This window comes from Panthera tigris, chromosome A1, assembly GCF_018350195.1.
Source record: "Panthera tigris isolate Pti1 chromosome A1, P.tigris_Pti1_mat1.1, whole genome shotgun sequence".
NCBI classification, from domain to species: Eukaryota; Metazoa; Chordata; class Mammalia; order Carnivora; family Felidae; genus Panthera; species Panthera tigris.
Genome location: NC_056660.1, coordinates 94302371 through 94319800, shown reverse-complemented (window position 1 = coordinate 94319800; position 17430 = coordinate 94302371). Strand labels below are relative to the sequence as shown.

The window sequence follows — 17430 nt, the reverse complement described above, 5'->3', positions numbered from 1 at the left end:
TTTATTTTTTTTTTTTAAGTTTATTTATTTATTTTGAGAGAGCGAGAGAGCATGTGAGAGAGAAAGTGCATGCAGGTGCGGGGATGGATCAGAGAGAAAAGAAGAGAGAATCCCAAGAGGGCTCCATGCTGTCAGTGCAGAGCATGATGTGGGGCTCAAACCCACGAACCGTGAGATCATGACCTAGGTTGGATGTTTAGCCAACTGAGCCACCCAGGTAACCGTGAAAGAAGTATTTTATCTAAAAAAAAAAAATTTTTTTTAATGTTTATTTATTTTTGAGAGACAGAAAGAAACAGAGTGTGAGCAGGAGAGAGGCAGAGAGAGAGGGAGACACAGACTCTGAAGCAGGCTCCAGGCTCCGAGCTGTCAGCACAGAGCCCACGCAGGGCTCGAACTCACTCGGACCGTGAGACCATGACCTGAGCTACACTGACTGAGCCACCCAGGCACCCCAGAAGTAAAGGAGGAGATACCATGTCTAGCACAGAATAAGCACTAAAACAGGGCTTTCCCTCCTTTTTCGTCACTCTAAATAGAATTTGTCACCCATTTTGGAAATAAGAATGAAGATCTCTAACTCAACAAATTAGTACTTAAAGTCCTAAATTCACTTGAAATTGTAATTACCCACCACAAAGTACCTTGTGCAACCTGAGCATAATCCAACTTAACCTTAAGGTAAATGACAGTTCCCTCCCACGGCGATTTTATCCCAGTTGTTTCAAAAGAAGAAACGAATGAAATACCAAGATTCTTTCTTAAAAGATGTACCAAAAAATTTTAGAGTCACTGTACTAACAAAACGTGATTGTCTCAGAAGTGCAAAGTTACTGGGGAAAACATAATAATGCACAACCAAGAGCAAAATTTAAGTATTTTAGTGTTTTTAGGATATTTAAAGTTAAGGTGCTTGGAATATTCAAAATTACCAACATTTGTTAAGTATGAAATTGCTATTCTCTATAAATAAAGAAATGCCAACTATGATTAGCCTGGAAGTAGTTATACTAGAGCCATTCAACTATCTTGGGATTACTGTGTTCTCTTTTCTCACAAAGAAATTAATACAAGCGACAGAATGTTACAAAAATAGTCAATAGTGTTGAAGGCTTTTTAATAAACTTCATTTTGGCAAATAATCACAGAGAAACTAACAAACAATGAAATCATGATGATTTCATTTATTTGTTCTGTACATATCTGATTAATAGGCATTAATTTTGTTGATGGAAACAAAAGAACTCTATTGTTATATACAGATTAGAAATGTGAACACTTAGCATTTCCCACAACTACTGACTTCACAAATTATTTTGAATGTTATTTCAAATAACACTGTAAGTGCCAGAGGTTAGGTAAGCAGAGCTCTACTGCCCTCTAATGAAATAAACCAAAAACAAAAAACAAAAAACCCTCTTTTTGATGTATCTCAGAACAGGAAAATAATCTTACTTTGCTAAATGCAGTAGACAAACACTAAGACAATTAATTGCAAACAACTAGAATATATAAATCAAAATACTGCAAGAGAAGCTACAATCGCCCAGTTTTCATGATAAAATTAGTAGCAAAACAGGAAAGCCATGAGACAGGAACGTTCCAAGAGAAAGGACACGAGTGCAACAGTGCTATCTAATGTGATAGCAATTAGAACTTCACTGCAGGCTACGCTTTTCATGTGTATGTTGGAAGTGAATGAGAAGAAAGACTTTTAGAAACCACACACTTTGATGAACTGCAGGAAGTTTTCGGCTCAGCAGCTCAAAAGTAAACACCATCAAAAGAGTCTCTCATAATGTTCACTGACTAACCCTCTCAGAATTTTTTTTAAGTTTATTTATTTTGAGAGAGAGAGCAGGGTAGGAAGAGAGAAAGAAGAGACAGAGAACCCCAAGCAGGCTCCACTCTGTCAGCACAGAGCCCAACATGGGGCTCGATCTCACAAACCGTGAGATCATGACCTGAGCCAAAATCAAGAGTCAAATGTTGAACTGACTGAGCCACCCAGGTACCCCTCTCAGAATTATTTTAATACATGAATACTTTCAGGAAAAATACCCTTTAACATACACACTTAAAAGAATTTTATTTCATGCTTTCTGCTTTTTAAACAAATGCCAATTTCATAATATGGCAACTCTGCATTCTATGATACTTTCCATCATACACTAACCAGTGATAACTTGTCATCATTTTCAATAAAACTTCTCCCTTCTTGGGCGCCTGGGTGGCTCAGTTGGTTAAGCGTCTGACTCTTGGTTTCGCCTCAGGTTATGATCTCACAGTTTGTGAGTTCGAGCCCCACATCAGACTCTGTACTATCAGCACAGAGCCTGCTTGGGATTTTCTCTCTGCCCCTCCCCTGCTTTCTCTCTCTCTCTCTCTCTCTCTCAAATAAACAAACTTAAAAATTTTTTAGAAAAAGTTCTCCTTTCTTTTAACAAACATGGTTTTTAAAACATGTTCCATATTCCTGTTCCTTTCATCTAATATTCCCACCTGTCAAGAATTCCCAAAGTCTCACACGAGTACAAAGAACAAAGTACCAGATCACAAAAAGAGAGAGGGAGAATATGAAAAGAAGAAAAAGTAAATCTTCCCAACAGCAGTTCACTGAGAGAACAGAGGTGTGGTGGTTAACTGCTCCTTGGAGCTGGGACACACAGCACTTGGAGATGGCAGGTGTCTGTCCAGGCTGACAGCTGTGATACGCTCCATTACGTGTGTCTTCTTTAGCAGATATGAGAAACAGGTCAAATCCACACAATGCCATAGGCAAGAGAGGCAATACAAGGGAAAGAGGTGCACTTAAGTCTGCACCAAAATGAAAGTATCAGGGTGCTCGGGTGGCTCAGCTGGTTGGGCATCCGACTCTTGATCTTGGCTCAGGTCATGATCTCACGGCTCATGGGTTTGAGCCCTGCATCGTGCTGTGTGCCGACAGGTCAGATCCCAGAGCCTGCTTGGGATTCTGTGTCTCCCCCCTCTCTGCCCTTCCCCTGCTCATGCTCTGTCTCTCTCTCTCAAAATAAATAAACTTAAAAAAAAAAAAAAGAAAATATCCTTTTCCTTTGTAGGCCGCTGCTCTTCTTTGCATCGTCTGTTTGTCGATGCAAATGGTTCTCCAGCTCTACAAGTTACATGGATAACCAAACGCTCGTTCAAAACTTCAAAATAGCAACACACAGGGAGATACAAATGTACTCCAGGTTCTATCTCCCAGTGAGCTGGATTTCACATCTGTAGAGATTTTCTGAGTAACATGGATTAAAAACATGACTCTTTTACTAGAAGTATTACTCATTCATTCCTACTGTCTCAACATAGAACTGACATAAACGTATTTTGAAGACATGATAAAGGAGCCGGGAGGACTCAGGCATCCCAAGGTCCACCACTGCCTACACAATGATGCTCAAAGTACACCCCATATACGGTCACAACAGTTTCCTTCCAGCCTATCAATTCCATTTACCTGTTCAGACTTAACATATGACAGTCTAGAGAAATACAACAGTGAAGGTGTACAGACACTTGGAGAACATACGAATGTGTGTACGTACATCTGTACATACGTACGCGTGTGTGTCTTCACTCAGAATAGTTCCAGTCTACACTGGAACTAGTGAGTTCCAGACTGTTATCCCAAACCTAAAGGAATGCCTTCCCTAGTTCACTGTAAGAAAACATCAGGCTTTCCAGGCTGCCCTTCCCCTCCCGAGGTCTCAGTAAGCACAGATATGAAAAAGAAGATCGAGAACTAACAAGGCGGAAGGGGGCAAGGAAAAGGAAATGATTAATTTCATCAGGAAATAAATTCACTGTCAGCTTTGGTTTAAAACAAAGGCATTTATTTATTCATTAGCCAAAAATAAGTTTTATTGCCGACGATGATGAAAATGGCAGCAGCCTGCTTTTTTTAAGCATTTACCTAACACTAGGCATCGGACTAAATAAGCACTCCATACACTGGGTAACCCCGTGCAACAGGTAATGTTATCCCCGGTTTACAGATGAAGAAGCTGATACTCATAAAGATGAAGTGACTTGCCCAAAGCTACACCACTTCTAAATTGTAGAGCATATATAATATACCAGTCACTTCAACTCTTAACTACTAAACTTATATTATTTTATAAATTATTGTTATTTATACTGTATTCACCAACTTAAAATGTGTGAAATGCAATACTTTTGAAACACTGAATGAATTAATAAATTATATACAGTGAGTCCCAACTCAATTGCCTAAAATTTTATAGACTTGTTAACCTGGGCTACGTACTGGTCCCCATTACCATGGAAGATAAAAATGCGCATGATATATAACACATGATGAAAGTTCTAACAAAGAAGTAATACTGCTCTCATCCTTCAATGCCCATTATAAACAATAACATTTCTCCAATTATTCTCTGATTACATCCAGTCATAGTTACCTCTCTTTCCTCAGATCTTCCTACCTGATTTTCACCTCTCTGTGTTAAAAAGAAGCAGTCTCCTTTATTTAGGGGGAAAAAGTCACTCCCCTTTATCCATCTTAAAAAGATAATCGATTACAATAAAAAGATAACAAATATCTTTCACTGCTATCTTAAATATATATTTCTCTATACGCTACAGTAAAAAAAAAAAAAAAAAATTCCAAATCAAGCTTCCTGAAATTAACGCTAAAAAAGAAATCATCGCGCAGTATAAACGAATCCAAAATTCCATTTTGCAACAGCTGGGATTTAAACTCATGCACGCTAATGTTACACACACACAAACACAATTCACATCATCTTGGTAATGCAGGCATTGGCTAGACAACAAAATTCCTTCTACTATATGTAAGCATCTTAAAACACAAAACACCTACAAATATCCACAAATATCTAAATCATTAAAATCTTAATTTTATATGGCTGTTACCAAGTTTTCCCACTGCAGAATTTAAAAGAAGAGGTTATGAAATGCTCGTGCAAGACATTTCTTCAAATGAATAACAAAGGGATAAGTAACTCTGATTCTCAAAACCTGTCACAAAGATCTAGCCATTTGTTAATCCTTGTTGAATTTTAATTTAATTGTGTTTAAAATTTCAATCCAGGGGGCAGAGACTCTGCTCACAATAAACTACAAGACCTACCTGGTAAACAAAATGCAGCATTTCACTGAGGTACCATTTCTTACCTTTGAATCTTCACCACTCACTCCCAGCTGTAACACGGCTTGAGGAGATTTTAGTTTCGCTTGGGCAGAGTGAGCCATCTGAAGGTTAAGCTGCCATCCGACCGTCTCTAGCTATAAAAGACAAGTACAGATTGGAATCAGATGGTATGGAAGGAAGAAAACAGTCAACTTTCAGCAAATCTCCCACCCGTAGGAATGAACATGGATAAGCCTAGACTTCATGGAAAGTCAATTCTATGGCTCCTTCAACCTGCGTTTTCTGCAAACTCTCCCTTTGGGCTCATGAGATTGGCCTTGTGCCAGGCCTGTCAAATTCAACAGTAAAACTCGTCTTCAAATACACTGCATTTTGAAAATAGAGGTCTTAGACTAAGCAACAAAGTACAGTAAAAGAGTCCATGGTCTTTAAATAGCATATTACTATTTCACAACAGTATATTTTAAAGCCAATGGTTTTCTCAACAGTTAGGGATTTTACACTTTAATGACCTCTCGTTGTCTTTCAAAACTCTGAACTGCATAGAATACAGGTAAGACTTTTTTTTTTTTTTAATTTAGAGGAAAATTGAAGCACGCAGATGGTAAGAGGTTCACACATTTAGACACAGTTAGCGAGACTGGAAAAGAGCCAGACCAAGAATTGATATTTACTAGTGAGCAGGTGTTATCATGCTTTCCAAAGTACTCTAACTTATTATGGTTCCCAGTTATGACAGAAACTAATTAGAACATTTCCTATGAACTTATTAATTAACACAAGAGCAAAATTCAATCAGGTAAGGCAAAAATAGTAAAGACAGACTAAAACTGTTTAAGTTTTCTTTTAAAATATTAAATAGCACAAATGTGGTTTTACTGAACTTGAGACATGATTGGTTTCGCTAACCTCAGAACCTCAGTACCAGGAGTATTAAATTTCCAATAAATTCGAGAAACACTATTTAGGAAAGATGTGTGAAATGCAATTGTCACATGCCTCTCACAACATGGCCCTAATAACTGATTTAGTAAAAACTACCTTAGCTACACTGGTAAGATGGGCAGTCTCACAATTTTTTTTTTTTTTTTTTTTTACTTAACCAGAATACTAACTTCTGACTTAAAAGACTGTTCAACAGCAGAATCACAGCAGTGACTCGAAGCCAAATTGGAAAGAGAGCAATGGAAGTATTATCTATTCAAGAGAGGATGCGATGAGAAAATAAAGATGTATTTCTGTTCTTTCTGGCACTGAACCTTTGAGAGGTTATGGGTAAAAAGAGGGAAGATGTCACACGGACATAATCCACAACACCTAAATAAAAAAATCAGTGTAATGGTGTGTGTTAAGGATCTTTAACATACTGATCTTGAACAGTGACCTTAGTAAGTGTAGTCTCTAATACCAGCCCACCACAATTTTTTTTTCAAATTTTTATTTAGACTCCAGTTAGTTTGGTTTTGCACACAGGGCATTTGGTTTCAGGAGCAGAATTCAGAAATTCATCACTTAAATACAACACAACACTCAGTGCTCATCACAAGTACCCTCCTGAAGACCCATCACCCATCTAACCCATCCCCACTCTCCTCCCTCCATCAATACCCCCCAATTTGTTCTCCATCATTAAAAGCCTCTTGCGGTTTGTTTGCCTCTTTTCCCCCACCTCCCATATGTTCATCTGTTTTGTTTCTTAAATTACATGAGTGAAATCCTATGATATTTGTCTTTCTCTATTTACTTCACTTAGCTTAATACTCTAGCTCCATCCATATTGTGGCAAATGGAAAGATTTCACTCTTTTTGATGGCTGAGTAATATTTCATCGTGTAATATATACCACATCTTCTTTATCCATTCATTAGTCAATAGATATTTAGGCTCCCTACTTTGGGCTATTGTGGCTAGTGCTGCTATAAACATTGGGGTGCATGTGTCCCTTCGAAACAGCACACCTGTATCCCTTGGATAAATACCTAGTAATGAAATTGCTGGGTCGTAGGGTAGTTCTGTTTTTAATTTTTTTGAGGAACCTCCATACTGTTTTCCAGAGTGGCTGCACCAGCTTGCATTCCCACCAACAATGCAAAAGAGATCCTCTTTCTCCGCATCCTCACCAACATCTGTTGTTGCCTGAGTTGTTAGTTTTAGCCATTCTGACAGGAGTAAGGTGGTATCTCATTGTGGTTTTGATTTGTATTTCCCTGATGATGAGTGATGTGGAGCATTTTTTATGTGTCGGTTGGCCATCTGGATGTCTTCTTTGGAGAAGTGTCTATTCATGCCTTTTGCCCATTTCTACACTGGATTATTTGCTTTTTGGGTGTTGAGTTTGAAAAGTTCTTTATAGGGGCGCCTGGGTGGCTCAGTCGGTTGAGTGTCCGACTTCAGCTCAGGTCACGATCTCATGGTTCGTGAGTTCGAGCCCCGCGTCGGGCTCTGGGCTGATGGCTCAGAGCCTGGAGCCTGCTTCCGATCCTGTGTCTCCCTCTCTCTCTGCCCCTCCCCCATTCATGCTGGCTCTGTCTCAAAAATAAATAAACATTAAAAAAAAAAAACTTAAAAAAAAAAAAGAAAAGTTCTTTACAGATTTTGGATACTCTTTATCTGATGTGCCATTTGCAAATATCTTCTCCTATTCTGTTGGTTGCCTTTTAGTTTTGCTAACTGTTTCCTTCGCTGTGCAGAAGCTTTTTATTTTGATGAGGTCCCAGTAGTTCATTTTTGCTTTTGTTTCCTTCCCTCTGGAGACATGTTGAGTAAGAAGTTGCTGCGGCCAAGATCAAAGAGGTTTTTGACTGCTTTCTCCTCAAGGATTTTTATGGCTTCCTTTTATGGCTTACTTTGAGGACTTTCATCCATTTTGAGTTTAGTTTTGTGTATGGGGTAAGAAAGTGGTCCAGGTTCATTCTTCTGCATGTTGCTGTCCAGTTTTCCCAGCACCACTTGCTGAAGTGACTGTCTTTATTCCATTGGATATTCTTTCTTGCTTTGTCAAAGATTAGTTGCCCATACATTTGTGGGTCCGTTTCTGGGTTCTCTATTCTGTTCCATTGATCTGAGTGTCTGTTGTTGTGCCAGTACCATACTGTCTTGCTGATTACAGCTTTGTAGTATAGCTTGAAGTCCGAGATTGTGATGCCTCCTGCTTTGGTTTTCTTTTTCAAGATTGCTTTGGCTATTCAGGGTCTTTTCTGGTTCCATACAAATTTTCGGATTATTTGTTCTAGCTCTGTGAAGAACGTTGGTGTTATTTTGATAGAGATTGCATTGAATATGTAGATTGCCTTGAGTAGTATCAATATTTTAACAATATTTTTCACTTCTATCTAAGAGCATGGAATCTTTTACCATTTTTTTGTGTCTTCTTCAATTTCTTTCATAAGCTTTCCATAGTTTTCAGTGTATAAAATTTTAACTTCTTTAGTTAGATTTATTCCTAGGTATTGTATGGTTTTTGGTGCAATTGTAAATGGGATTGATTCCTTCTCTTTCTGTTGCTTCATTGTTAGTGAATAGGAATGCAACCGATTTCTGTGCATTGATTTTATATCTCGCAACTTTGCTGAATTCATGAATCAGTTCTAGCAGTTTTCTGATGGAATCTTTTAGGTTTTCCATATAGAGTATCATGTCATCTGCGAAGAGTGAAAGTTTGACCTCCTCCTGGACGACTTGGATGCCTTTTATTTCTTTGTGTTGACTGATTGCAGAGGCTAAGACTTCCAATACTAGGTTGAATAACAGTGGCAAGAGTGGACATCCCTGTCTTGTTCCTGACCTTAGGGGGAAAGCTCTCAGTTTTTCCCCATTGAGGATGATATTAGCATTGGGTCATTCATATATGGCTTTTATTATCTTGAGGTATGCTCCTTCTATCTCTACTTTCTTGAAGGTTTTTATCAAGAAAGATGCTGTATTTTGTCAAGTGCTTTCTCTGCATCTATTGAGAGGATCATATGGTTCTTGTCCTTTCTTTTATTGATGCGATGAATCAAGTTGTTTTGCAGATACTGAACCAACCCTGCATCCCAGGTATAAATACCACTTGGTCATGGTGAATAATTTTTTTAATGTATTGTAGGATCTGGTTGGCTAATATCTTGTTGAGGAGTTCTGCATCCATGTTCATCAAGGAAATTGGTCTATAGTTCTCCTTTTTAGTAGGGTCTCTGTCTGGTTTTGGAATCAACGTAATGCTGGCCTCATAGAAAGAGTTTGGAAGTTTTCCTTCCATTTCTATTTTTTGGAACAGCATCAAGAGAATAGGTGTTAACTCTTCCATAAATGTCTGGTAGAATTCCCCTGGAAAGCCATCTGGCCCTGGAGTCTTGTTTTTTGGGAGATTTTTGATTACTAATTCAATTTCTTTACTGGTTATGGGTCTGTTCAAATTTTCTATTTCTTCCTGTTTCAGTTTCAGTAGTGTATATGCTTCTAGGAATTTTTCCATTTCTTCCAGATTGCCCATTTTATTGGTATATAATCGCTCATAATATTCTCTTATTATTGTTTTTTGCTGGAAGCCGAGCTATCCCAGCCTGATGGCAAGGCCCGGGCTGCGGACGGATTGGTGACTGCAAGGCGACCCACCGAAAGTGAAGCTTCTTGGACTCCCGCTTTTAGGTAATTTGGCCGTAAGACTACCTAGGGTATTGTCTCAGTCGATTGGGGAATTGCCCTCGACAGGCCCCCTGGGAAAAGAACCATTAGGAAAGAAAATAAGTTTCCGCAAGAAACTGTGCGGCCTTACATCTAGCCCTTGCCATCCCCTATGGAGACTCCTCTACTTACAGGAAGGATAGCCTCATACACTTGCCAGCTAAGGAGGCCGACAAAGGAGAGACATATGGATTTGAGAGCCCCACTCCGGCAACTAAGGAGTGTATCTATGAGCACAGGTGACTTCAACCCCTAGGCCTACCCGGCCCCCAAAAGGCATTCCAGATGATGACTGAACCTAGTCGGTTAAGGTACAGAATGGTTCATTAATTCCTAGGTGCATTGTCTTTCTGAGAATGTGTGAGGCATGGGTTTCTAAGGTCCTTTCGGCCCCTTCCTGGCACCTGGGACTTGAGGTGTTAAGAGATAAGGGGCCTTTCATGAGAACAGCAAAGCAAATGCTTTATAGATTATAGATAAACACAGATGCATAATGAAATAATGTAGGAAATTAATCAATAATCAAAGGGTATGAGGGAACATTACAAGAAAATCGCCATGTTATTTCTTAAAGGTTGATTACACATAGGAACATTTTCAAGATTAGGTAATGTTAGAAAACCATAGATGACATATACTACAAAAAAATCACTAACAAATATAATGCCACATTTGCTACAATAAATCGGCCAGTTCAACACACTGTTGTTGTCTGTGTCCATTTTTATTTTAGTTTTAGTTTTTTATTTTAGTTTGGTTTTATTTTCACCGATGCTGTCCATCTTTTGGGAACCCCTGGACCTGCTGGAGCTGGACTCTGGCAGTTTTTATTTCAGCTGTGTTGGTTGTGATCTCTCCTCTTTCATTCTTGATTTTATTTAGTTGGGTCCTTTCCTTTTTCTTTTTGATCAAACTGGCTAGTGGTTTATCAATTTTGTTAATTCTTTCAAGAACCAGCTTCTGGTTTCATTGATTTGTTCTGCTGTTTTTTTGGTTTCGATAGCATTGATTTCTGCTCTAATCTTTATTATCTCCTGTCTCCTGCTGGTTTGGGGTTTTCTTTTCTGTTCTTTTTCCAGCTCTATAAGGTGTACGGTTAGCTTGTGTATCTGAGACCTTTCTTCCTTCTTTAGGAAGGCCTCGATTGCTATATATTTTCCTCTTATGACCGCCTTTGCTGTGTCCCAGAGGGGAGCTTTTTATTTTGATGAAGTTCTGATAGTTCACTTTTGCTTTTGTTTCCTTTACCTGCCCACCACTATTTTTAATAGTCACATTCAACAGACCCACCAGCAAAACAAGAAAAAGCATGTCATAACCACTCTCATATATCCAAGCATTCTGATACACATCACTATCTTTTTTTTTAAATGTTTACTTATTTGTTTTGAGAGAGTGAGAGCGCACAGGCAAGAGAGGGGCAGGGAGAGAAAGAGACAGAGAATCCCAAGAAGGCTCCACATTGTCAGCACAGAGCCTGACCCAGGACTCCAACTCACCAAGTGTGAAATCATGACCTCAGTTGAAACCAAGAGTCAAATGCTTAACCAATTGAGCTGATTACACATCACTGTCTTAGTTGAAAGTATCTGGAAGGTACTCATATTAACTTACAAGACACTGTCTTGATCTTATTTTACTGATCCTATCCCTGCCCTTGAAGCACTTAAGATAAATATTAAGTGAAAAAATTAAAAAATACCTCTGTTGTGGTCAGTAAATTTGCATAATAAATTAATATGTTAATTTATAGTCACTATAAATATACAGTCACTATATACAGGTGGTGAAGGAGAATTTAAAAGAGCACTGAGCTTATGCTTTGGTTCATGCTTAAGCTGTCACTCCCTAGCTATGGGACCCTGGTTAAGTCACAATCTTTCAAGACTTCAGTTTCTTCATATACAATGAGAATAAATCTATCTGAACTATCTACTTTGCTGAGTTATGGTAATGACAATTAAGAAAATGCATACTCAGAGGGTGGCTCAGTCAGTTAAGCATCCAACTTTGGCTCAGGTCATGATCTCACAGTTTGTGAGCTCTAGCCCCAGGTCGGGCTCTGTGCTGACAGCTCAGAGCCTGGAGCCTGCTTGGGATTCTCTGCCTCCCTCTCTCTCTGCCCCTCCCCTGCTTGCTCACTCACTCACTCTTTCTCTCTCTCTCTCAAAAATAAATAAAACGTTAAAAAAAAATTTTTTTTAAAGAAAATGCATATTCAAAGGTGTTTTGAAAACTGCAAAACATTGTAAATATAAGGCATTTCGATTACCTGGTTTCTTCTACACTATCTTTTAAATACTGTAGGCACTCTATATCTATCTGTTGTATTGAACTGAAATGAGTCAAAGAATACTCCCAAGGGAAGGTAATTTTTTTTAAGAGGGAGAAAGAGAGAGCACTAGCGAGGGAGAGAGGCAGAGGGAGAGAGAGAATCTTAAGTGGGCTCTATGCTCAGCATGAAGCCCAATGTGGGGCTCAATACCATGACCCCGGGATCATGATCTGAGCTAAATGAATGCTTAACCAACAGAGCCATCCAGGTGCCCTTTGCTAGGAAAGGTAATGTTTAAGAGTCATGACTAAAAGAGTTGATAGGTTGCCTTTCTTAAATTCCTGAACCTTATCTACAGAACTTTGTGATGTGAAAATATTTGTCCCACACCCACGTTAAAGAGTAATTTAAAAAGTACAAAGAATTGCTAAGTTCATATTATGTATATGCACATCACACAACTACACGTAAAATTTCGTAGAAAATGACCAGTATTCAGAAGCCTTAAAATGGAGAGGGAATATAGAAAGAATAAGGAGAATTATAAAAGAATACTTTACAATTACACAGAATAGTAACAAGAAAACACACTTTTCAGTGAAACTCAGAGGCAATGAAAATCAATACTACTTGAGATAAGGACTCTTATTACACCCTTTTTACAAATTAAATATATATAATGTAAATAACTGGTGAACTGTAGCAAAGAGTATGTAAACGTCCTTATGTTATTATTTCAATTCTTCTTTTCACTAAGTTTCAAATTACATAAAAATCAAAATCACAAGTTATAAGAAATCGATTCAACTAAGAATCATCAATGGATACTAAATCTAGGAGGGGAAAGTTTAATTTGGAATGCAAAGTCACAAAGTTTCCACCCACAACTGCTGGTTAGCTACAGAAGAAAACAAGCAATTGTGCGGTGAAGAAAACAAAGATCTTAACCAAAGAACAAAATTAACATCATCAAAAAGTGGCAAAAAAAACCCATCATGTAGCCCTAGGTGCGAAACCCTGCAAAGACCACATTATTTATGTAGCTTTCTAGACAAAAAAAAAAAAAAAAAAAAAAAAAATCATAACCTCAATTTGATTATGAAGAAACAAAAGAAAAATAAAATGAAGGAACATCATGAAAAATAAGTGAAACATACACTTCAGAAACATAAATGTCCTAAAAAAACAAAGAAAAGCCAAGAAAGAAGCAATTCCTTACACTGCTTACAACATATTATTATATTATTTGCCATGTCTCTAATAGGCAGCAGTAATATAAATAAGAAAAAGTAAAATCCCTTTGCGTAGGTGAAAATCATATAGTATTGTACTGAATTATTCCTTTGAGACTCATAACTAAGAAACAAATACAACAGTCATCAATATTTTAATTACATATAAAACAAGAAAATCTAGTGAAGGATTTTGACTTACATGAGCTCAACTACATTTGCTTCTATTTAAAATAAAACTCTGCCTTGTGTACAGCAGAATCTGTATATTAAAATACCAGGAAATATTTTAACATTTGTTTTTTAATTTTATGCTCAGATTTACATCCGAGGGTCCTTAGGCCTTAATCAACATCCTAGATTTTTTTTTAATGTTTTACTTATTTTTGAGAGAGAGAGAGCACTAGTGAGAGAGAGGTAGAGTGAGAGGGGGACCAAGGATCCCAAGCAGGCTCTGCACTGACAGCAGCGAGTCAGATGTGGGCTCATATTCACATTCCGTGAGATGGTGATCTGAGCCGAAGTCGGACACTCCAGTGACTGGGCCACCCAGGCCCCCTCAACATCCTAAATTTAAGCATCATCAAAATAACATAAAACACAAGAAAAATAAGCCACTGATTTCTTTCTTTCTTTCTTTTTTTTTTTTAAGTAGGCTTCACATCTAGCACAGAACCCAACACGGGGCTTGAACTCACAACACTGAGATCAAGACCTGAGCTCAGACCAAGAGTTGGATGCTTAATGGACGGACTGAGTCACCCAGGCACCCCAAGCCACTGATACTTTTAATGTTTTTCAACACAAGCTAAACTGTTTAAATGGTAGTTCTTACACATCTCACTAACATTACTTCTTACCTGACAATGTTACTAAGATGTCAGTCCAAAGTATAATAACTTCAAAAACAAATACATACACGTGTGTGTGTGTATAAAACGACTTTATTCTCTAATTTAACAACCTCAAGATAAACTTAAATTCTCATAATTGCTTTCTAAACCACCATTCCAAACACACACAAAACTCAGCCAAAATTGTGATTATATTAACCCTTTTAAGTGGCAAAAAAGAAAAGGTAAAGTTTTATACCAGATTTTAACTACTGGGGCACTCTAAAACAGAAGCCACTGTTTGAACCATACAACACAGTAAGAAATACTTTTACGGTGCAAACCGATATACTAAAGTTACACAGAACAATTTTTACCCAGAGCCGAGTTCTTTAATAAGCTTTATTACGTTTCATTTTGAAAATGCTATTTGAAAACCCTCTAAATTGATTTCATTACCCAATAAACCCTAATATTTCAGGCTATCTATAGCTAGGAAAATACTGCTCAGAAACCCTGAATGAGTTTCAGGAACTATGTGCATAGGTATTCATGAAACATTTTATTATTTATCATAATAAATCATGAAAATACATACAATTAGAGCTGTAACTGCTAAAATAGAAAACACTATCTATATTCTGTTGCTACAATCCACCATTTATTTTATAACTAGAAAATACCATAAGCAGAAATTTCATTTATGTATGGCTCATTACAGAAACTATATACCTCTATTTACTCTAATGAAAATACAAAAATTAGGAAGTTGACTCAATGCTTAATTTAAGAACATAAACCTATTTGTAAAGCTTAGCTAAATGCCTGCTCTACAAATTTTTTCTTAACCACTTCTGACTTCAATGATTTTTTTTTCCTCTCTAAATCTGATTAATTCTATGAAGCTCCCAATTTAAGAAACAGTGACTTCTGGTATCAAGGGCTGTGCATCTAAAAAAAAGAAAATAAAAACAATCTTTCCATGAACAACACCTACAAACTCTCAACAAAATACAAAGAACAACTCTCTAAGGGCTCTATAAGGAACAAAAGCACATAGACTTTAGAGAACCAAAACATAATACAATGTTAGCACACATGGGTCAAAGAAGAAATCAAAGAGAAATAAAAAAACTACTTTGAGACAAATTGAAAATACAACATAACAAAATTTATGGGATGCCACAAAACCAGTTTGAAAAGAAAAGTTCGTATCAAATGCTTACTTACATCAAGAAACAAAAAAGATCTCAAATAAACAACCTACCTTTACACCTCAAAGAACTTTACACTAGAAAAAGAATGAACAAAACTTACCTCAAAGAACTTTACACTAGAAAAAGAATAAACAAAACTCAAAGTAAAAAGATGGAAAAAATGAATATTAGAAATAAATGAGGGGCACCTGGGGTGGCTCAGTCGGTTAAGCAACCGACTTCGGCTCAGGTCATGATCTCACAGTTTGTGAGTTCGAGCCCCGCGTCGGGCTCTGTGCTGACAGCTCAGAGCCTGGAGCCTGCTTCCCATTCTGTGTCTCCCTCTCTCTCTGCCCCTCCCCTGCTCACGTTCTGTCTCTAAATAACAAATAAGCATTAAAAAAAAAATTTTTTTTAAATAATAAATAAATGAGATAGAAACTAAAAAGACAACTTAAAAAAAGATCAATCAGGGGCACCTGGGTGACTCAGTTGGTTTAGTGTCGAACTTCAGCTTGGGTCATAACCTAACAGTTCGAGAGTTCAAGCCCCACATCAGGCTCACTGCTGTCAGCACAGAGCCTGCTTCAGATCTCTATCCCTCTCTCTTTGCCCTTCCCCTGCTTGTGCTCTCTCAAAATAAAATAAAACATTAAAAAGAAAGATCAAACTAAGAGCTAGTTATTTTTTTTTACAATTTCTTGTCTTTTATTATTATTTTTTTTTAATGTTTACTCATTTTTGAGAGAAAGAGAGAGTGGCAAAAGCCGGGGAGGGGCAGAGAGAGAGGGAGATACAGAATCTGAAGCAGGTTCCAGGCACTGAATGTCAGCACACAGCCTGACACGGGACTCGAACCGTGGACCATGAGATCATGACCTGAGCAGAAGTCAGACCCTTAACTTACTGACCTACCCAGGCACCCCCTAAGAGCTAGATTTTTTTTTTTTAAAGATAAACCAAAATTGACAAACCTTTAGCAAGACTCACCAAAAAAGGGCTGGGGGTAAGAATCAAATAAATAATATCAGAAATTAAAGAGAAACATTACAACTGATACCACAGAAATGCAAAAGACCATAAAAGAATACTATGAACAAATTAAATGTCAACATATTGTAACCTACAAGAAATGTATAAATCCCTAGGAACATACAACCTACCAAGACTGAATTAGACATTAAAAAAAAAAAAAAAAAAAAAAAAAAAAAAAAACAGAGAAAATCTGAACACACCAATTCGATTTTTTTTTAATAGACCAATTCCTCATAAGGTGACTGAATCACTAATCAAAAAATTCCAAACAGGGGCGCCTGGGTGGCTCAGTCGGTTAAGCGTCCGACTTCAGCTCAGGTCACGATCTCACAGTCCGTGAGTTCGAGCCCCGCATCGGGCTCTGGGCTGATGGCTCAGAGCCTGGAGCCTGCTTCCGATTCTGTGTCTCCCTCTCTCTCTGCCCCTCCCCCATTCATGCTCTGTCTCTCTCTGTCTCAAAAATAAATAAAAACGTTAAAAAAAAAAAAAAAAATTCCAAACAAACAAAAGTCCAGGACCAGATGGGTTCACTGGTGAAATCTACCAAATATTTAAAGAAGAATTAATATCAATCCTTCTCTAAGTCTTCCAAAAATAAAAGATGAGAACACTTCCAAACTCATTTTATAAGGCCAGCATTATCACCATGAAAACCAGACAAGGGTGCCACAAGAAAAAAAAAAAAAAAATCAGGCCAATATCTTGATAAACATTGGTGCAAAAGTCCTCAACAAAGTATTAGCAAACCAAATTCAGCCATACATTAAAAGAACCATATGCCATGATCAAGTGGGATTTTTCCAGGGATGCAAGGATAGTTCAATACCCACAAATGAATCAATGTGCTACACTGCATTAACAAAATGAAAGATAAAAATCATACGATCATTTCAACAGATGCAGAAAAAGCATTTGACAAAATTAAGCATCCATTTATGATTTAAAAAAAAAAAAAAAAGAAGCAAAAAAAAAAACTCCCCAAGGACTGGGTACAGAGGGAACATACCTCAACATAATAAAGGACAGATATGACAAGCCC

At 37.6% G+C, this 17430-nt stretch overlaps 1 protein-coding gene across 3 annotated transcripts in view; it reads right to left on the bottom strand.

Moving 5' to 3' along the window:
• The window catches only part of COMMD10 (COMM domain containing 10), a 213357-nt gene that overhangs the window by 162352 nt on the left and 33575 nt on the right, over positions 1-17430 (bottom strand). For all 3 annotated transcript variants that reach the window (XM_007086832.2, XM_042982619.1, XM_042982617.1), the window contains exon 5: positions 5179-5289. In XM_007086832.2, coding sequence (XP_007086894.1) covers positions 5179-5289 — 111 coding nt within the window. The remainder of the gene's footprint in view (positions 1-5178; positions 5290-17430) is intronic.